Genomic DNA, 21,558 nt, shown 5'->3' with positions numbered 1-21,558 from the left:
TTTAAACACTTTTTCCCACTATTAACTGGTATTTTCTTTAAACAGTTATCTCTGCCTTCCTTGATTGAGAGAATATTGGCAAGTAAAAATGTGTTAGAATTAGGATATGTCTTTATTTGCACAATCCAGGCTCAGCCAATACTTTTATATGTTGATTCAAAACCATGAGGCTGCTCAGTGTGGTAGTGCACATCTGTAATTACCGCTACTCAGGAGGCAGAGATAGGAGGATCACAAATTCAAAGCCAGCCTCAACAACTTAGTGAGACCCTTAGTGACACTCTCCAAAATAAAAATGTTTTGTGGCTGGGGTTGTGGCTCAGTGGTAGAGCACTTCCCTATCACACATGAGACAACTGGGTTCGATCCCCAGCACCACAATAAAAAAATAAATAAAGGTATTGTGTTCATCTACAACTAAAAAAAATTTTAAAAATAAAAATATTTTTTAAAATGACTGGAGATGGGATGTAGCTCTGTGGTAGAGCACCTCTGGTCCAATCCTCAATACCAAAAAACAAAACAATTAAAAGGCTGAAAACAATTTGGGGGATGAAAGTGTAAATATCATCATAATTTGTCAATTTACAATTCTGAATAATTCTCAACTCAGGTTGTCTTGCTCTGTTTGGGCTACTGTTAACAAAATACCATAAATGAGAAGCTTATAAATGATAAATTTATTTCTCACATTTCTGGAAGCTAGAAACCCAAGTTCAAAGCACCAGTTGATGCAGTGTCTGGTTAGGGACCTCTTTCTGGTTCATAAATGACTCCTTTTTTGCTGTGTCCTCATATGGTAGAAGTGGCTAGGAGGCCTCTAAGACACTGATTCTATTCATGATGGCTATGCCTCCACAATCTAATTACCTTCCAAAGGGCCTAATACCTCCTAATACCACCACCCTAGGGGTTAGAAAGGATTTAAATATGTGAATTTTGCCAAGAGACATTCATGCTAGGTGCCAGATCCTATTAAGTCTTAGACAAAAATGAAGAGGACCTATTCCTGCCTTCAAAGACCTCAGTGTTTGAGGAAAACTATACTGGCACTCAGGGACTGATAAATGATAAAATAAGGATAAACCTAAGGACCAATGGCTGAGGAGTGACATGGGGCAGGGGCAGGAATGGAAGATGATGTTTGAGTTGGAAATTCTAAATTGATTCAGGATTAGGTAGAAGTGTTTGGAAAGGAATTCCAGAAGGGGATAACAAGGAAAGGCTAGGAGTAAGAGAAAGAACTTAGTGTGTGCCAGTAGCAAAGAATTTTTTTTTTTTTTTAACAAAAATCAAGTAGGACAGAGAGGGACATCAGATGAGGCTTGAAGTATAAACTTAGGCACTTTCAGTTCCAAGTCTTCACCCCTCAACCTGTGCATGTATTTACTAAATCAGTATCTACAGTGTATGAGGTTCGAGGTTGTTTCTAGCCTTAGGGCTGCTGCACTTGCTCCCCCTTTGGAATAGCATTCCCTAAGTCTTCTCAGGTCTCAACCTAATTATTACTCGCCTAGAGATGCCTTCCCTTGCCCCGCATCCAAAATAGCGCCCACGTGGTCACTTTGTATGGCATTATCCTAAAGAGCACTAATCGCATTATGAAATTAGCGTCTTCACTTGCTCATGATTTAATTGCTTGTCACGCCACTCCAGAACGTAAGCGCCCTGAGAGCAGACATCCTCCTTATTGGCCTCATCCAGAGCGCCCAATTCCCCAGCTGCCAGTTGGGGAATCTCCAGCCACCTCGCGAAGCAGACCGAGGTTCCAAACTGAGCACGCGCGGAGGGCGGGGCGCTACGGGTCTGGGGTTGGCGAAGGCCGCGCCCCCTCGTGGCCGGGTTTGCTACCGGACCTAAATAGTCGCAGCCGGTGGTTCCGCCCGGACGCCGTTTCGCATCACTCAGGGGGAAACCGAGGCGGCCCTCGTGTGCCCGCCCGGCTCCGGGATGGCCCCCAAACTCCCAGACTCTGTGGAGGGGCTCCGCGCCGCCGGCAACCAGAGCTTCCGCAACGGCCAGTACGCCGAGGCCTCCGCGCTCTACTGCCGCGCGCTGCGGTTGCTGCAGGTGCGAGGTATGAACCCGCCCCCCGGGTCCTCCTCCGGGCCCGCTTTCTCCAGTCCCCACCAGCTCCCGGCCTCACTGTATTCAGTGTTTCTGGGGCTGAACGGCCCCCCGACCCCCCGGGCCCTCCCGTTAGTTCCCGGTCCCTTCCCGACTTTGGAATTCGACGAGAAACTTCCTTGGCTCTTCCTTTCCACCTGTTCTTGAACTGCCTTCTTGGTTCTCATCTTAAGTTTTCCGGCCTCATTCTGATCCCCGAGGATACAACTGAATCCGCTTACCCCTCAACTGTTGATTTTTCAGTGAATATTTGATGAGCATTTGTTATATTAAAGGCGGGTTATTGAGGTAGGGGGTCTAAAGCTACTAAAGATGCAAAAAAATAAAAATAAACGAGACATCTGAGATAATGAGGGCTATGAATGAAAGAGACTGAATCTGCCTCCTCCATCTGAAATTGGGAATAGCCTTCACCTGATGAGAGTGGAGGCTGCGGACTCCCACCCAAAGCTGAAAGGCATTAAAGATGATGTCTAGGGGAGACTAACTAAATCTACCTACGTACAGTTCTTGTCTTTTGTCACTTCCCTGCCTTTTCTCTTTTAAAAATTCTGCCCACCTTCAGGACTTTCAGAGATAGAACCTTTGAAACAGTTCAGTTTGCTCTGTCTTCCTTCGGAGCTGGCTTTGAATACAAACTATTTTCCCAACTGATTGACTCCAAATGTTTCTGAAGCAGTAAGCTTTATGGCCCAGCATCTTTCCTCCCTGGTGATTTTAGAACTGCCCAGGAACATAAAGCAGACATGAGGAAATGATGGATAGAGTTGACTGAAGCACTCCTTTAGTTGTCAAGGACAACTCTGAAGAAGAGATGCTTGAGGTGATATCTGAATAAGAAGCCCAGCACACAAAGTTTAGGGTGCCGAACATTCCAGGGGGAGGAAAACGGCTATTAGAAAGGCCTCGAGAGAAAATAAGCAAGGTGTGTTCAGAGTTAAAGTATAGTGAGCCTCTGGAGGGAATAAGAAAGACATGAGGTAGGCAGAACCTTGTTGTAAAGCTGTTTTAATCCTTAGGAGTTTGGGTTTTATTCCCTGCTGGAAAGCTATTGGAGAGTTTTAAACAGAGGAGTAGCATATTCCCTTCTCTTGGCCTCCAGTTCATAGCAACAGACCTTTGCACAAAGCAGCTTCTCCAAAGTATCTTATTCAGGAGTCCCCATTTGTTAAAGCTTTGATTTTTGAGGACAGCCCTGGATGGATTCTCTGTAAATCACTTTTTAGTACCTATTTCCTTTTGCCTGTCTTTTTCTCGTTTTCTCAGCCAGCATTTATTGAATTCTTTACTGTGGGCTAAACATAATAAACATTATCTTGTTTATCTTTTTTATGACCCTATGGATAAGACACCCATAGATGAAGAATCCAGAAAAATTAAATTGCCTACCCTAGGGTTACACAGTGAGGACATGTCAGAGCCAGGATTTGAATATGAATCTGTCTGATTGCTAAGTCCAAATGTTTAGTCATTTAGCTAGACTTCTTCCAAAATTCCACATTTTGTTGAAACTTTCAACAATTTCAAGTTATTTAACCCCCTTTTTTTTTCTGGAAGCCTTCTCTTTAGGCCCATTTCCTCATGTCAGCCTCACTTGAGGAAGTTGCTAAGGAATCTGAGATATTGATATTTCTGCCTCCCCCCCCCCCCACCATAACACCCTAGCTAGCCTGGAGTTTAGACTTAGCAGGTACCACAGTTTGGTTCTGATTCTGCTACTAATTTTCTAGGTAATTTGTGGATAATTGCCTTCATTTTTCTGATGTTTTCTTGATTCTGAAAGAAGCTCAGGGAGCACCCTAACACAATGAACCCTTGCAGCAAATCTGTAAAGTGATATCTTTGTGAGGTAGGTGAGCACACAAGATCTGAGGGCTTGAATGACTTGCACAGGGTCACAGCTAGATTGCGGTTTCTTCTCAGCTGTTATGTGTGGGGGGAGAGGCTGGGGCCACACATGCTAGGCCAGCTCTTTATCACTCCTCCCAGTCCTGGATTTTAGGTTCTCATGCACGTTCCAGCACACCAAGCTATTTCTGAATAACTTGAGATGGATTACAGGTTTTAAGTGTTTGTACTTGCTCCTTAAGTACAGGATGTATTTTACTTATCCTTTGTTTTAGTCAACTTTTTTGCTGTTGTAACTAACAAATCTGACAAGAATAATTTTAGGTGGGAAAGTTTATATGGGGGCTCATGATTTCAGAGGTTTCAGTCCATAGATGGCCAACTCCATTCCTCAGAGCCTGGGATGAGCTAGAACATCATGGCAGAAGTGTGAGGCAGAGAAAAGCAACTGGGAATATATTACCAGGAAGCAGAGTTCTATTCCCCATGGACAAAATACAGATCCCAAAGGCATGCCCCCAGGGACCTACCTCCTCCTGCTACACCCTATCTACCTACAGTTACCATCCAGTTAATCCCTACCAGGGGATTAATGCACTGATTGGGTTAGGATTCTCATTACCCACTCATTTCACCCTTAAACCACCTTGCATTGTCTCACCCATGAGCTTTTAGGGGACATCACATATCTAAACCATAACATTCCTGTACTGTCTGTCTCAGGCCTGCCAAAGTAAAGAAGAAAAAAATTGGCTATTAATTATGTTTGTTATTGTTGGTATTGAGTGAAAAATTCAGGTACTAACATAGTATCGTGATTCTTAGTGAAAGAAATAAATTTCAGGAGGAGAGGCTATAAAATACCACTTAGAGAATGCTTCAGTGGACACGAAACAATATTGTATCTTAACTATGAAAACATAATAAAAGTAATACTTGAAAATTTAGATACCAGCTTCAGAATCGTGCCAGCCTCTGGGGGAGGGAGCACAGGGATAAGGATGAGGATGGGTAGAACATTAGCCATCTCAAAAATAAAAAGGTTGGAACCATAATTTTGCTAAATAAAGCAGTGGATATGAGTATTTTAAATGATTTTCTGAATGTTTCAAAATTTTTAAAGGAGTCTGTTTTCTCCCCTTCTGGATATATATATCTAGAAGTGGAGTTACTGAGGCAACCATTATTTTCACTGTTTTTCTTGGTTTTTTGGAGGGGATGAGGGGGACCAGGGATTGAACTTGACCATTGAGCCACATCCCCAGCCCTGTTTTGTATTTTATTTAGAGACAGGGTCTCACTGAGTTGCTTAGCACCTCACTTTTGCTGAGGCTGGCTTTGAACTAGAGATCCTCCTGCCTCAGCCTCCCAAGCTGCTGGGATTACAGGCGTGTACCACCATGCCCAGCTTGTTTTCTGGGTTTGTGTTGTTGTCTGTCTGTTTATTTAATTATGGCCCATGCTAGTGGGTATGAAGGGGTTGAAAATTATATTTAAATGTGGAAATTATTGTAGCCATGGGAAGGGACATGATCTTCTGTGTGCTTACGGGTAGGACTGCCATTAGAGAAATGACTAGTAATGCTCTCCCTGATGGGTAACTTGAGTCCTCCTGATTGAGTTCTCTGAAGTCCTGGCATTCCAACTTAGTTTTCACTTACCAGGCAAAGTCCTCTCTGACTTGACCAGGTAAAACTGCTTTCATGTCCCTACAACTTTTTTTTTTTTCTGGATATATATGACAGTAGAGTGTATTTTGACATATTATACATACATAGAGTATAACTTATTCTAATTAGATCCCATTCTTGTGGTTGTACATAATGTGAAGTTTCACTGGTGATATATTCCTTACACTTCTTTGGTTAATCTACTTATCGAGCATTTCTCATATTGTTCTTTTCCTTTTTTTCCCCCCTTCTATTGGGTTCACATGCTTTCTATAATAAGATACACATCCTCACGTAGTTACAGCTTTTTTTAAATTATTTTTTGAAGCAGGAACCAGCTGTTTCATATTTATCTTTCACCTACTATCAAGTTCAGTACTAGAATGAATGAAGGAGGAGCTAGTTGGTTCCCTGTGAATGGCATAAAGCTCTGTGTCCCCACTGTTATGTAAAAATGTCAGACATGCTGTTCCATCTGGCAGACAAGCCTGATCAGGTTATAGTCATTTCTGCTGCCTTTCCCAAAGCCTAGAGAGCCCAGGTATGAAATGAGTCCCAGTGTCCAGAGACATGCATTTCTTATGATATTTCTGTTCCTGCCTCCACCTGGGTAGGTTCTTCAGACCCTGAAGAAGAGAGTGTTCTGTACTCCAACCGAGCAGCATGCCACTTAAAGGATGGAAACTGCACAGACTGCATCAAAGACTGTACTTCGTAAGTGGCCCAGGGTAACATTTGGATGCCTGAGGGTTTTGGAAGAGGAGGTCGGGTGTATCTGGCTTATTTTCTTCTTCAAAAGGATTCCACCAGTCACATCTGTGACAAGTTATTTGGAAGTGTCACTAAGTGACACCAGGCCACTGAGAATGAGAGGCTCCATCCTTGTGGCACCTGACTTGTGTCTTTGGAGTCAGCTCTTCTGCTCAAAAAGAAGTAGGGTGGACAGCTGGACATAGGCTTTGCAGCCTTTATGAGACTTGATATCTGGGGAGAGGTAAGGTTGCAGACCTATGACTTGCTTGTCCAGGTGATTTTCTGGGATGGGTGTAGGTGAGAGGGAAGAAAAGAAAGAAAGATAGAATACAGGTTAACAGATTGTTTATAAAGAACCAAGGAGAGAGAAGGAAATGGGTCTTTATCAGTGAACAGTTGTAAAAGATATTGAACAATTTTTCGTACCTCTTCCTCTCCAGGCCAGTCTAATGTTGCTTTATTTCATCATAGCTACAATAGCACATAGCTAAATGTGTTCTCAGATCTGATATCCTGTGATATTGCCTTAGATTTGTGCAGGGATGGTAGACAGGAGCAGAGACATGAGCATGCTTCTAGGGTCTGTAGTAGGTTTTCCTCTTTGAGTACTCAGATCACTCTGGTGTTTATCATCCTTCTCAGTCCAGAACTGAGTTGCAGAGAGTTGGGGAAATAGTGATTTGCCTAGGATTACATAGTGGCAGAGGTGGAATCCAAATACCATCCCAGCTGACTACAGAGCCTTTTGGTATTACCACTAGGCCACAGTCTAGAAACATGTTAGCATGAAAGCTGTAAATCTTTAGTTCTTAATTTTGGGGGGATCGAAGCTATGAAAATTGACATACATGCACACAAATTTCACAGTATTGATTTTTGCCCTCTTCCCCTCCTTACTTCAATCCAGCTTTAAAAGTCTTTATTTACGGTTAAGCATTCTTTGCAGTGTCTCTTGCCCTAGAATTACCTTCAGTATACTGAGTGCTGCAGATGACCCTGACTGAAAGATCTGTTCGAGAGCCCTGGTAGTACATCAGGCAGATGATATTTTTGCCTCCTGTTCTAGAGCACTGGCCTTGGTTCCCTTCAGCATGAAGCCTCTGCTGCGGCGAGCATCTGCCTATGAGGCCCTAGAGAAGTATCCTCTGGCCTATGTCGACTACAAGACTGTACTGCAAATTGATAACAGTGTGGCGTCAGCCCTGGAAGGCATCAACAGGTGATTCATATTCACTGTAGGATTTCTCCATGGGAATTTCCTGTCCTCCTTGATTGGCTTTTGGCCATTGCTTCAGTTGTCTTCTGGGCAAGGTCTGTCTATACTTAGAAATTTCCTAAGGAGCATGTGGGTTAAATGAAATGTAGAAGGAGAATCTACTGTTGTTTTAGCAGGTATTTAAGGAGTCAGATCTACCACGCGGCCTGCGCAGTGGTTTCATTAATGAGGTTCTAGGCATAAAGTTAGTTAGAAGAGATCAAAATAAAACACACAGACAGTTACCTTATTTATATTGCTAGGTCCGAGACGGCTCACCTCTCTGGTTCCCACCTCTAGCCGCCCAGCAGGGCAGCGAGGATTACTCAGGGCTAGCAGGAGAGAGAGAGAGTGAACATGCCGGGGGAGTAGCCTTTTATTGGGGAACAAGAGATTCAGGGGAGAATTCCATCCAATGAAGGTTGTGGGGGGCTGCACTCCAAGGTCAGGGTCAGTGATTGGGACCCCGGGGTCAGTGGTCAGGCACACCCCCACACGGATGGGCTCTCTCATCAGGAAAGGGTCGGGAAAGCTTCGACAGAGCCAAAGCGCCTCAGGCCCTTAACGGGAGTCACCCAATCACGTGTTAGAATGGCTTCCCACAGTCAGAATCATTGAGATTGGCTGATTTTTGTCTGGATGTGCAAGTTCATTCACACAGTAATGGTTATTGAACTCTTTAAGGTATTGTGCCAGGTTCCATGAGGGGAAGTAAAAAAAGAGATTTGGATCCCATTTGTCCTCAGAGTGCTAACTCTAACTGGGAAAGTAAGGCACAAGCATATGCAACCAGGACTCAGCCTGTAGGGATTTTGTTTGTGGATGTAGTTTACAATATTGTATTATGACCCCTTCATGAAGCTCCTCAGGTGAAATGTCTTCCTGGTCTCCTGAGCCATATTTGGTTTTTATTTCATAAATACCCTCATTTGTTTAACTGATTATGTTTCTCCTATGAGGGCTGCTAGAAAACCAAAAAAATAGCAAACCCTTGACTTCCTAGTACACGTTAAGTGTTTTATTTCTTGCTTGACTTTTGTCAGCATCCTGTGTTTTCTGTTTGCCTCCTTTTAATTTCTATCACTCAACAAAATATCAGACTTCACACTAGAACCTGGGCTGCTGACCAAGACTTAACTTTTCCTGTCTTCCTAGGGCTGCTGGTCTCAAGAAGACATCAGTAATAGGCACCCTCAGTACATTGTGCTAAGTCACACAGTAGGAGGCAGCACAGAGGGTTCTTAGGACAGAAAGGAGGCCTCTCACCAACTAGGAGGAAGGAGGCCAGAGAAGGCTTTTCAGGGGAGGTGAGCAAAGACTGACAGAAGAGATCTGGAGTAGAGGGTCAGCAAGGCAGAAGGGCAGCATGTACAAGGGTGAGTGAGCCCAACATATTACAGGAATTGTAAAACGTCCATTCCACATGGTGCGGTAGATGGGAAATTCATCTTGGGATGAATTAGTGAGGCCAGGTCACACAGGGCCTGGTGCCTGGGGCTGGGACTTAATCCTGAGTGAGTTAGGCATCTTAAGAAGGTTTTTAGCCATGAAGCAACGTGAACAGATTTGTGTTTTGTAGAAAAGCTTATTGTTGAGTGATGACATGAAGGAACAAAGTAGGAAGGGAGCATGCAGCAGTCCAGGAGAAGGGAGAGATAGTAGAGAGAAGAGTGGCACAACAGAGGACACTTAGGATCTTATTGTCTTAGCAAGTGGGGGTGGTGAGAAGGGAAGAACAGCAGAGAACATCTAGGTTGTTGGCCTGTTGCCGTGAAGGTAACTGTGATGTAAGGAAGGCTGTTTACGTTGGTTTGGAGCAAAAGAGAAAAGTAGGCAAGACATAGAAATTTGAGGGTGATCAACACAGAGGTTGAAGATGTGGGAGGAAAAAAAAAAATAACACCACAGCCAGTATGTAGTGGGAAGAAGATGGAACTTTGAAAAACTCCAGCATTTGGGGACTTGCGAAGAGAAGTGGAAGAAAATGCAGGGCATTTAGTTGCCACAGTGAAGGAGTATTTTAAGAAGGGATGGAGATGTCATTAATGTCCGGTATTCCAAGAAGCTTAAGTCACCTAAAGGTATAGTCACTAGTGATGCTGGTGGATGCCATTCAGTGGGGTCAGAAGCCAGATGGCAGAGAGTGCAGAAAATCTGACGTGAAAGAAAGCAGGGGGGTATAGCTGGGATGGTAGATGGGTAGGAGGATTTTATTTAGTGAACAAAGACTTAAAGGGACCTAAATGCAGACAGTTAGAATCAGTAAAGAGAAAGAATGCAGATAAAGGCAAGGGAGATGCTGCTTGAGAGGCAGGAGATGGGGTCCATCCCATCTGATGTCTCCTCTATTGTGACAGGAGAGAGAGGAAGGATTGAGTCCCTGGCAGGGAGGTTTATATTTGGGGTATGAGAAAGTTTGCTTTGAAAAAAGAGAAAGGTTAGAAAACAGCTTAAGAGATTTGATATAGTTAAGTTAATCAGGAAAACAGCTTTGTAACATCGTTAGAGATCATTAATTTGTAGTAAGATCAGTCTGTGTGATTTTTATCCTTGTAACCCAGGAACATGGCTGTAAGAGCAGAAGTATATGACTATTCATCACATACTTATTAGACCTTAGTGGGTGCCAGGTGATGTGCTAGGTGCTGCAGATCAGTTAACAAAATGGCCCACGCTAGTAGCATGTTAAGCTGAGAGCCTAATAAGTAGGACTTAGCTGGACCTAGAAGGTGGGAATGGAAAATGGGAGAAATTGTTCCAGGTAAAGAAAAAATAAACATAAGGATTAGGAGGGAATATGGTACACAATAAAAGTGGAAAAGGGGATGCATGTTAACTTAGGGAAATGGAACCCTGAGAAGTTTTAAGGTTGGAGAATGACTTAAGATTTGCATTTTAGGGCTGGGGATATAGCTCAGTTGGTAGAGTGCTTGCCTCACATGCATAAATCCCTGGGTTCAATCCCCAGCACCATTAAAAAAAAAAATGCATTTTAGAAAAATCTCTGAGCATTATCAGGTGCTTGTATGCCTTTGTACTAGATTCTTTGAGAAAACATAAAACAGAATCTTTCCTTGGGGAGTGTATAATGTTTTGGGGACAGAGCTTAAGTATCCTCAACAAGCAACAGATCACCGCTTTAAAGTTAACATAATGCGGCCAAGCGCAAGGGAAGGAGTGTCACAGTGGCTGAACTGATAAGGTGTCTGTAGGTGGCAGACTCCTGTCCTCTTCGGCAGTGTGTCAGAGGATATAAACAAATGGTTCAGACCAGGGAGAGGATCATAACTGGCTTTTCTGAAAGGGCCTACTTCCCTTGGGTGTGCAAAAGGAGGACTCTTTTCTTGAACTGGCTGAAAACCTCTCTGCGATCCTGCCTTCCCTTCCAGAATGACCAGAGCTCTCATGGATTCACTTGGGCCTGAGTGGCGCCTGAAGCTGCCCTCTATCCCTGTGGTGCCTGTCTCAGCCCAGAAGAGGTGGAATTCCTTGCCTTCAGAAAACAAAGAGTCAACCAAAAACAAATCCAAAGAAACTACAAAGAGCAGAGGTAAGCTGTGACCATCTCCTGTCCAGAGAGTCTTAGACCCTTTCTTTAGAGTAGTTGTATAAAAATTGGCCTTGTTTAGCTGGGTTATAAAAAATAATCTTGTAAACAAAGTTTAAACAGAACAAAATGAAAAAGTCTCAACTTTTAAAATATCATCTCCTGAATTGTGCTGTGAGGTGGCAATGCAGCTACCTCATAGCCTTAAGGATGAAACTGTGGGGCGGGCCAGGCTCCAGCCTGGCACATGGGCATATAGTATTGGCTCCCAGTCCTCTGACAGCATTGAGACGTGTCACTGAGGATGTTTTTGATTACAAGAATATTAAAACAGTGAAATGAATTTATTGGCTCATATAGCTGAAAAGCTCAGGAGATGTTTGCCACAGCAATTCACTACTTCCTCCACACCCAGTACTAGAGATTAAACCCAGGGGTGCTTTACCACTAGCTACATTCACAGCCCTTCTTATTTTTAATTTTGAGACAGGTTCTTACTGAGTATCTGAGGCTGGACTTAAACTTGCAGACCTTCTGCCTCAGCCTCCCAAGACATTGGATTACAGGCACCATGCAAGGCCATTACCAGACTCTTTGACTTCAATTCTCAGTACTTCTCTTTGCTCTCTTCTATGTTGTTTTTTCAGCTTTGACTTCAGACAGGCTCCCCTCCTAGTGATAAAGTAGCTGTACCAGTTCCTAGCTTTCAGCTATACACCATGCCTCATGACCTAGAGGAAGAAAGAAAGTCCCTTGTGTCCATAATTCACTAGTAAAAGAACATTTTCCCCAAAATCTCTTGGTCAGGCACTGTCTGTTCGTGTCTGTCTGTGTGTGTTTGTCTCTCTCTCCCCGCCACCCCCTATTCTAATTGATCATAGGCCAGAGGATGAGATTTTTGTGACTAGTTCAGCCTCAAGCTATCTGTGCTACTTCCATAACTAGAGGAGGATGCACTGTATGAATCCTGGAGAAGGATGAGTAAAAAAATAGAAATCTAGGTAGCCACAAACAGGAGACTTTCCACAGGAAAGCTCTTACAGGAAACTGAAGGAATTAGCCCAGCAAGCTAAGTGCAAAAAGGAGCAAGGCTAAAGCCCTGTCATGTGACCTTTAGTTATTATGGGAGGGCAGAAATTATTTCTTTTTCCAGGCCATGGGTAGCATTCATTCTGGTTTGTGGGAGCCTGGTAAGTGTTCCCCACTCTTCTCTGAAGTAAAAATGTAGGGTGCTAATAACTAGATGAATTCAGAGCACCTATGATTTATTTTGTGTCAAGCAGTATGATACAGAAGACAGAGGCAGCCGTGGCTCTCAGGAAGTTCTTGGTCTGTTGAGGACCTGAGACACTTAAGCAGAACATTTTAAAATACAAGTCTTTAGTGTTCAGAAAGTTTGTTTTAAGAGCTGGCTTACGAGTGCTTGCTGGAATCGGGGAAAGGCTCACAGAGGAGATGGTGATGGGGGCAATCATTTCAGCTGGACCTGGAAAAATGAGGTGAGGTTAGAAGGGAGCAGAATTCTTGGCAGAGATAGTGGAAAGAGTTGGAAAGTAAAAGTGCACAAAGTGAACAGTAGGAATGAGTTATGATTGAAGTAAGGGTTGTGTTGCAGGGCCCAGGAATACCTGGAGCTGTGCATGTATTGCAGCCCACTGGTTTACTTCTAGAGGAACTCGTGCACACACAACAAGGACAGAAATGATCATAGCAGAATGAATATAATAGTAAAAACAAAACTGGAAACATCTCACATCTCTATAGTTAAGAGAATGGATAGATCTGTGTGATATTGCAGCCATGAAAGTGAATGAACTACAGCTTCATGAATCAACACAAATTATCTTAGGAATATAATGCTGAGAGGGGAAAAAGAAAACCAAATCATATACATAGATTTATGAAGTTCAGAATCAAAGTAAACAACAAATGGTTTATTGTATATAGGTAAACTATACTTTAAAAACAAAACCAGAGGGGCTGGGGATGTGGCTCAAGCGGTAGCGCGCTCGCCTGGCATGCGTGCGGCCCAGGTTTGATCCTCAGCACCACATACCAACAAAGATGTTGTGTCCGCCGAGAACTCAAAAATAAATATTTAAAAAATTATAAAAAAAAAAAAAAAACCAAAACAAAACCAGAGAAAGCACAGAATGGGGATAATAGTTTCCTCTAGGAGTGGGTTGAGTTGGGGAAGGGCCTACAGGACCTTAAAGATCCTAGTGTGTTCTGTTTCTTAAGCAGGGGGAGAGTTCCAGAATTGATTTGTTCCTATAATCTTGTCCTTGTTACAAATATTGTAGATGGGCACAATACCTTTATTTTTTTATTTTTATATGGTGCTGAGGATTGAACCCCACACCTCACTCATACAAGGCAAGCACTTTACCACTGAGCTACAACTCCAGCCCATAAATATTGTTTTTTAAAGGCAGTTTTTAAAGATTAAAGAAGCAAGTGATGTAGAACAGAGGCCAGAACAATTAATTACAGCCAAGCAGTAAAGGGGCTTGACCACACCAGCATGAGCAGCTTTGGGTTTTAACTTTGTTATCTGCTCTTGAAGGTTGGAGCAGAGATGAATGTGTAAGGTGAGGGAGAATACTCACAGGTTAGATCAAAACAGGAAGTGCAGGTCAGACCAAAACAGGAAGCGCCTGGTCTTCACCACTTTTCTGAAAATCCAGAAACTACAGCCTTTTTACAGTACTGGGGATTGAAGCTAGGGGCACTGAACTACATCACTAGCCCTTTTTTGAAATTTTTAAGACAGATTCTTGCTAAGTTGTTGAGGCTGGCCTTAAACTTTATAGGCTTTCTTCACTAGATGCTTGTTTATTAATACTTATACTTCTACATGTGTTGGTGAGGAAATTGAAGTCCAAAAGTTCAGTGGTCACACAAGATGGATTCCAAGTACCAAGTGGCAGTGCCAAGACTAGAACCTGGGTTGTTTTTTTATCATGTGTGTTTAGTAATATGTTTATAACAGGAGTCTCCAACCTTTTCTGAATGAAAAGTGTTAAATTCTCAGAAACCATTAATCAGGAAGGAGGATTTGCAATGGTATAGGCAGTCTCTGGGGGAGAGAGGATTATAGACAACTTTGAAGAGATGATACTGAAGAGATCTCATTGATCTCATTTGGCACCTGCTCTATGGTTTTTTCCTCTTCTGAATTTGTATCTAGTGCCTTCTGCTGGGGATGTGGAGAGAGCCAGAGTTCTGAAGGAAGAAGGCAATGAGCTTGTAAAGAAGGGCAACCATAAGAAAGCTATTGAGAAGTACAATGAAAGCCTCTTGTTTAGTAACCTGGAATCTACCACGTACAGCAACAGGTATCTTCTACATAGCTGCTGGCCTGGGGGATTTCAGAACATTGGATGATTTGTTCCATAGTCTTCTCTCCAACTGTGGTAGGTTCTTCAGTCCCTAGCGTTTAGTCATATGTTACAACTCAAAACATGTTCATACCAGTTACAGGCACTGTGAGCTAGGCATTGCCAGTGGCATTTGCCCTCTCATAGGGGTAGAAATTAAGGGATACCAAAGAGTAGCCTGGGCTTTGTTAGACCCACTCCCCAAAATTTTCATTAATCACCCCAAGTAAGCATACAGTTAAGTAAAAGCCATGTGCTTACTGAAAACAACTTCAAAATGAGTCTTTGCCTCTCCACCACCTTCCTCTTGTTCCCTTACCCCAAAATATTGGCAGTTTCTATCAGAGAACTGGTCCAGAGCCTAGGGAGTAGAATAATGATTGCCTGGCCTGGGAATAGGAGGGTCACAGTCCAGCCAGAGATAATAGATTTTTTGGGTGGAAGGTTCTTTGGGAGGAGCTGCTATCAGTGACCACTAGCAGTGAGGGCCTTGGAGCCAGAATATCATCCCTTTATTGTATGGGACTCACTGCTTTACAGTAGTGCTTGGAGGTACAGATACAGGTGATAGGAGGTCTTCCTGTTTTGGAGTTGAGAAAACCAAAGCTCAGAAGGCCCATAAACAGTGATGCCAGAATTGGAGTCTGGCTCCAGTGAGATCTGTTAATATTCTGTCAGAAACTTGACAGTCATCAAGGACTGTATCTGATCCAAATATTGATTATAAAATGTTACAAGTCTGTTTCTCCTTTCCTACCAACATGTACTTATCACTCTTGTGTTCACTTCTCTTTAATCTGATGCAGGTTTACTATTCCTTATTCAAAACTCTTGGAATAAAATGTGTTTTAGATTTTAGTAAGGTAATACAGTCCATATACTGAAATATGTAAAACCCAGGAGGGAATGGGGCAGCTTACTGAAATTATTAGTTTTTCTTCAGTGAAATATGAAAATTCCATATTCACATGGGATGGCAGAAACTAAGTAGTCTCATATCAGTTCCATGTCTGGTGGTTTTGTTGCCAAAAGAGTTGAAAAGACAAAGCTTGGACTGTGGGATTTTGAACCCTGCGATTTTACTCTCTGGACCAGGGGTGCCTCAATTTGCCATGCTAACTTAAAAAGGAAGCCTGTAGCCCATTCACTTCATATTTGTGGAAATATCTGGGATAGTACTTTGTTTTGCTTACTGTTTTTTGTTTGTTATTGGGAATTGAACACCACTGAACGACATCCCCACCTCTTTTAATTTTTTGAGACTGGGTCTCACCTTGCTAAATTGCCTCAGCCTTGAACTTGTGATCTTCCTTCCTAGTTCAGCCTCCCAAGTTACTGGGATTATAGGCATGCACCGCTAAGTCTGGCTTAAATACTGTTCTCTAGGCAAATGTATCTGTGCCACACTATTTTAATTGCTCTTGCTTTTCAATGTCTTGTAAAGCTGATCTTTGCCCCATCATTTTTTTTTTTTTTTTTTGGTAGCTGCAGATGGATAGCATGCCTTTATTTTGTTTATTTATATGTAGTGCCTCACACATGCCAGGCATGCACTCTTTCACTGAGCTTCAGCCCCAGCCCCAGCCCCTTCCCCATTATTCTTAATTGAGGTATCCCTGGCAGTTCTCCTACACCTTGTTCCAGCTAAGCGTTAGGATCATGTTGACAAATTCCAAAAACTGTTTTGTTTTTTGAATTTATAAACTTAATTTAGAGGACTAATTACAAAACTGAATTTTCATCCATTGTGACTGAAAGCTTAGCACATCCTGGATGCAGTTGTAATGGCCCACTCATGCATATGCATCTGTGTGGAACAGTGCCTAGTCCTCCGCTTATTCTTTGTGCTAATGAGACTTGAATGCACATCGTCACTTGGTACCCAGCATCTATAACTTGCTATATGGAATGACCCTTCCCTATGAGAATTATTTAGTATTCAAAACAGTAGTTTGGTTTATGTCATAGTCTCATGTTACCCAGATTGGCTAAGAAAGATGAATTAATGAGCATAAAGGTAAATAGCTTATACGTGGCAGCACAGGTCTTGTTTTTGGTTTTGTTTTGGGTTTTTTTTTTTTTTTTTTTTGCAGTGTTGGGGATAGAACCCAGGACTTTGTGCATATGCTAGCCGCAAGCCAGACAGATCTTTGTGATCCCAAACTTATGTTCCTTTTTACTCACTCATGTTATATTCCAGACTCGTTTGTAATTTAACCCCTTTTAACTGGATACAAAATCATTCCACTTTCCAAAAATTAAAGGTCTTTGTTTTATAGGCCAAAGTCACTTTTATCATCTTAAATACAATTTTTAGATGTCATATATAATTACATTCATCTTAATATTTATATTCTGAAGTTACTATACAGTATATAATGTTTATATGCTTTGATTCTTCTACTTTCCCAAAACTTGGTTAATTCTTTAAATTGCCAGAGCCCATTGGGAGAAAACCTTAGTTTCCCTAGAATTGCTCTGTGTTCAAAGTTTAAATCAGGGACTACTATTCTAAAATTTAATAATTTATAACAACCCATTTCTTTAGTAGTATGGGGAATTCAGTTGTTCAGATTCACTTGGTTCTCATTTGGGGTCTTTCATTCAGGGTCAGCAAGATGGTAGTTGGGGCTTAGAGTCATTACATGTGTGCCACCCACTGGAATGACATGTGGCTAGGGGACAGAATTGCTACAGCAAGTGCTGGGCATGGTAGTGCATGCCTGTAGTTCCAGCAACTTGGGAGGCTGAGCCTCAGCAACTTAGCAGGGCCTAGCAACACTGACTAGCATGTATAAGGCTCTGGGTTCTATTCCAACATAGTGAGACTGTGTCTCAAAATCAAAAAAGGTAGGAGATGGCTCAGTGGCTAAAAAAAGGATTCCTAGAGCAAGCTGGCACCTTTTCGTCTCTCATGGTGGCTTTTCCCTATTCGCTGGCTTGGCCTACTCATAGCTTGGTGGCCTCAGAGTAGTTAGCTACTGACATGGCAGCTCAAGTCTTCATGAGTACGTGTTCTCAGAGACCTAAGGCAAAACCAACAAGGCCTTTATGACCTGGCCTTGAAAGTTGCATCATATCCCTTTCTCTTCCCTCCTCTTGGTCAGCACAGTCACAGAACCTGCCTGAACTCAAGGGGAGAGAACAGAGTCACAAACACAGCCTCCTCTCAATAAGAAGAGTGCCAGTAAATTAGTACCTATATTTATTTATTTTTTATTTTATTTGGTACCAGGAATTGAACCCAGGGGCACCACTGAGCCACATTCTCAGCCCATTTTTTTTTATTTTGAGACAGGGTTTTGCAAAGTTGCTTAGGACCTTGCTAAGCTGCTGAGGCTGGCTTTGAACTTGAGATCTGCATGCCTCAGCCTCCTAAACCACTGGGATTACTAGCATGCACCACCATACCTGGCTTACACCTGTCTTTAAATTGCTACAGGAAGGTTTTTCTTTAATTTTATATATTCTATGAAATCACCAAAATACTAGATTTTTTCCTTTTTCGGGGGGTAGGGTGGGGTTTAGGTTTTTGTTTTTTGCAATGCTAAGGGTAGACCCAGAGCCTTGTACATGCTAGTCAATCATCCTACTACTAAGCTGTATCCTCAGCCCAAGTTTTTCCTGTTTGGTTGTTCCTGCTTTTTTAATTCATGATGATTCTAGAGTTTGTCAGGGAAAAATACTGAACACCCATATACCTACCATCCATATCCTACAGTATTTTGTTATTTGCTTTATTAGCCATCTTATATTCACCATCTCATTATATTCACCACTTACATGTCAGCTTATTATTGATTAGTATTTATGTGTTTTCTCAAATGGTAAATATTTTTAATCTGTTAAGGGGAAGGTTTCAGGCTGACTTGACTTTTCCCTGATTGAGTGGAGCAGACACAGTAACAGAACCAGATGGAGTCTGGAGTTGTTCAGATTCACTTGGTTTGAACTGGGTCTGGTCCTTAGTAGCAGTGGCACCTTGGGCAACTCTCTTCACCCCCTCTGAGCCAGCTGTAAAAGCTTTTTTTGTTTTTTTATCTGGAAAAAGGGAGTAGGATTGAAGAAGCTACAGTCAGCACAGAGTAGGCTCAACAATCCAGAGGTCACTCCTCACCTACCTCCTGGCTTGCAGGGACCCACAGAAGTGACTAAATCTCTGCGATGGTCTTTCCCCTCAGAGCACTCTGTCATCTGGTCCTGAATCAGGACAAGGAGGCAGTGAAGGACTGCACAGAAGCCCTCAAGCTGGACGGCAAGAACGTGAAAGCACTGTACAGACGGGCTCAAGCCTACAAGTCACTCAAGGTAAAAGGGCCTGCCCAAGGTACCAACATAGCTGCAGGGGTTTATGCCATTATTCATTCAGGGTACAGGTGAGGTAAGCGGGTTCCTGCCAAGTTTCTTCTCCTCCAAGGCCCAGGGTCGTTAAGGGCAGTTAGAGGCTGGGTTTCAAGACACTGTTGCCTCAGCAGCTGACCCCATTCCATTTGAATTTCATCTTATCCAGGTCCCTTCCCCACACTTTTCTTCTTCCCCATTAGGACTATAAATCCAGCCTTGCAGACATCAGCAGCCTCCTACAAATTGAGCCCAGGAATGGCCCTGCACAGAAGTTACGGCAGGAAGTTAACCAGAAACTGAAATAAAACCTTAAAGGGCAGCAGGAACCTTTTGTCTGCCCTTCCCAGAGAAGCCAGGGGTGTCCTCCCCTGCAGCCACCCCTGAAACCTAGCATGCCCCACAGGGAGCTTTGAAATACCCTCCTCAGCCCCTCCGACAGCAGTGGCCTCCACCTTTGAGAGGCTTTGCTTGTTCAAGTTAAGCCAGCATAGTCAAGCACAGACATGGTTTCACCACAAGGGTCCTTGCTAGAGCTGAGTGTGAAGCTAGAGCCCTGTTCCCACCCTGCTGCCTCAGTTAGCATATCAGACAGCAGTCCTCAACAGCAAAGCACTTGGCTTTGTCCCTGCCCCAAGTGTGCTGCAGATTGAATGCTGCCTTTGTAGCTGCATCAGACCTCACCTCTCTGCAGTTAATCTGAACTGAGCTCCTGGGTAGAGGTGGGGGAGAAGCTAAAAATCCCTGGCCCACCTACACCCAAAGCGGCCTGTTGAGCTGGTTCTCCAGTGCTGCAGCTGCTGTCCCCACCCTGTCTTGGGCACAGAATTCTGTGTCAGCCCCAGTGCCTTTTTTCCAGGCCCTGCTCTGGTGAGAAGGCAGAGCTGTGATCCCTAGATGGCTCTGCCCTCCACTCTGTGCTGCTGCCTTCTGCATGGAGGTACCTAAGCTATTGCAAGAGCCCGATGGTTATGGCCACACCTCTTGGGATGGGGAGAGGGGCCTCCTTGAGGTCAGTATCCTTCCATTCTGGGCAGCAATTTGCCTCCCCACCCCCCCCTCCCCAAAGTGGTGGCCCCTCCAGGCTTCTTAGTTCTTTGTAATATGTTGAAGTTAATTTGAACTGACTGAATTTGTTGAACTGTTTGTTAAGCTATTGCATTAAAAGGCTTTCTTCTGTACAGAAGTCATACTTTCAATTATGCCTTTTCAGCTTTGCGCCCATTATAGCAGTAACAATAGAAGCTGCTGCTGCTTGTGCTTTCGCTTTCATCTATTTGTTGAACACATTTACTCAAATGTCTGCATGGGCCAGGTGCTGCACGCAGTGCTGGGGAGGCAACAAAGAATAGACTACCTGCTGTAGGGCTGACAGTCCAGTGGGAAGGCAAGAAGTCATCAGATAATCACCCCCAATAAAGCCACAGCCTACAGAGCAGCATGGAGTAGTCACCAGCACCTTACCTGCCTCCACAGGGAGGTTCCCACAGTGGAGGGAAAAGGGCCCTTGAGGGGGTAAAGCTTGAACGTGTTTTAAAGTGAGAGGTTAACTGGTGAATGGGGGGAGGGCGTTAAAAGCAGTGTGCAGAGACCCAACAGCCTGTGTAAAAGTCCTAGTTGGGAGGACGTGGTGAGGAAGCACAGGGGCTAAAAAAATACCACTCAGGTTCACACAACATGGCCTGGAGTAAGGCTGGAGAACTTTAGAATTTGACCAGAATTAAGGGCTGCCTCCCCTTCCTGGGCTGTGGTCCTAGTTAAATTAGTTTTACTTCAATGCAGAAGTTTTATGATTAAACAAAGGTTTGTTGGCTTATACTTCTCATCACAAAGGTGATAAGGAACATGAGCTGTGAAGAGAGGTCAGAGAAGCGCTTAAGCACGAGTCTTTTGCTATCTGAATATTCACAGACCTCTAGACTCAAGTTCATGGTAGGAGTCAGACACACCCAATAGGCCCCAGGTGTGACCAGAGGACCTTGTCAGAGTGGGGAGCCACACCCCATTAATACTTCTTTTGGGGCTTCACTGATTTGAGGCAGATGTAGTGGCAACACCCATCACAACCCACATAGAGCTATAGAAGGCACATCTAGACTCAGTGGAAGCAGGCAGCCAGGCCTTGGCCTTCACAGGCGAAGGGGCCTTTTTTTTTTTTTTTTTTTGGTACTTAAATTCCTGATAAACAGAGAATGTCATGGTAAGCTTTGTTATCACCTGTGTTTGAAAGTTATCACCGTCCATCTCCTGAGAGGCTATGAAGATTAAAATTTCTACATGTGATAGGTTAACATTTCTAGGAAAGGGACAGCTATCAATATTACTATCTTAATAGCCATAAATGAATTCTACCCCCTATCCTAAGACAAGGTCATTACATGGGAATGACAGTCTTCTTCCAATTCCCATGTGGGAGCCAGAGAGAGCAAGGACAAAACCTGAGACCCTGCACAAACAGTAGGAAGCTACTGAAGGTCTTTTGCGGGGTGAGAGGAAAGATGCGCATCCTGAGGCAAGCTTTCTGATTGTGTGGTGGAGGACATGGGAGAATGGTCATTGCAGATGTAGTGAAGCCACAGAGGCTATTGCCAGAGTCCATCTGAGTTTGGACTAGGGTGGGGATAGTGGATTTAGAAG

General features: G+C 43.4%; 1 protein-coding gene across 2 annotated transcripts; it reads left to right on the top strand.

The window, feature by feature from the left end:
- The first annotated feature begins 1,812 nt into the window (after positions 1–1,812).
- TOMM34 (translocase of outer mitochondrial membrane 34) lies at positions 1,813–21,524 on the top strand. 2 transcript variants are annotated; one of them, XM_081289279.1, is made up of 7 exons: positions 1,818–2,077; positions 6,260–6,359; positions 7,465–7,617; positions 11,043–11,203; positions 14,391–14,538; positions 18,762–18,888; positions 19,125–21,524. In XM_081289279.1, the coding sequence occupies exons 1-7, from the start codon at positions 1,951–1,953 to the stop codon at positions 19,227–19,229; spliced, it is 921 nt and encodes a 306-aa protein (XP_081145405.1). In that variant the 5' UTR covers positions 1,818–1,950; the 3' UTR covers positions 19,230–21,524. The 2 variants fall into 2 exon arrangements, with proteins under 2 accessions (XP_081145406.1, XP_081145405.1); XM_081289280.1 differs by lacking the exon at positions 19,125–21,524 and having other exon boundaries at positions 1,813–2,077; positions 14,391–14,616; positions 18,762–18,890.
- The last annotated feature ends 34 nt before the right edge of the window (positions 21,525–21,558 follow it).

Source organism: Spermophilus citellus, assembly GCF_964194105.1.
Source record: "Spermophilus citellus genome assembly, chromosome: 4".
Taxonomy (NCBI): domain Eukaryota; kingdom Metazoa; phylum Chordata; class Mammalia; order Rodentia; family Sciuridae; genus Spermophilus; species Spermophilus citellus.
Note: the sequence above shows the minus strand (reverse complement) of the source record. Positions and strands in the feature narration are given on the sequence as shown.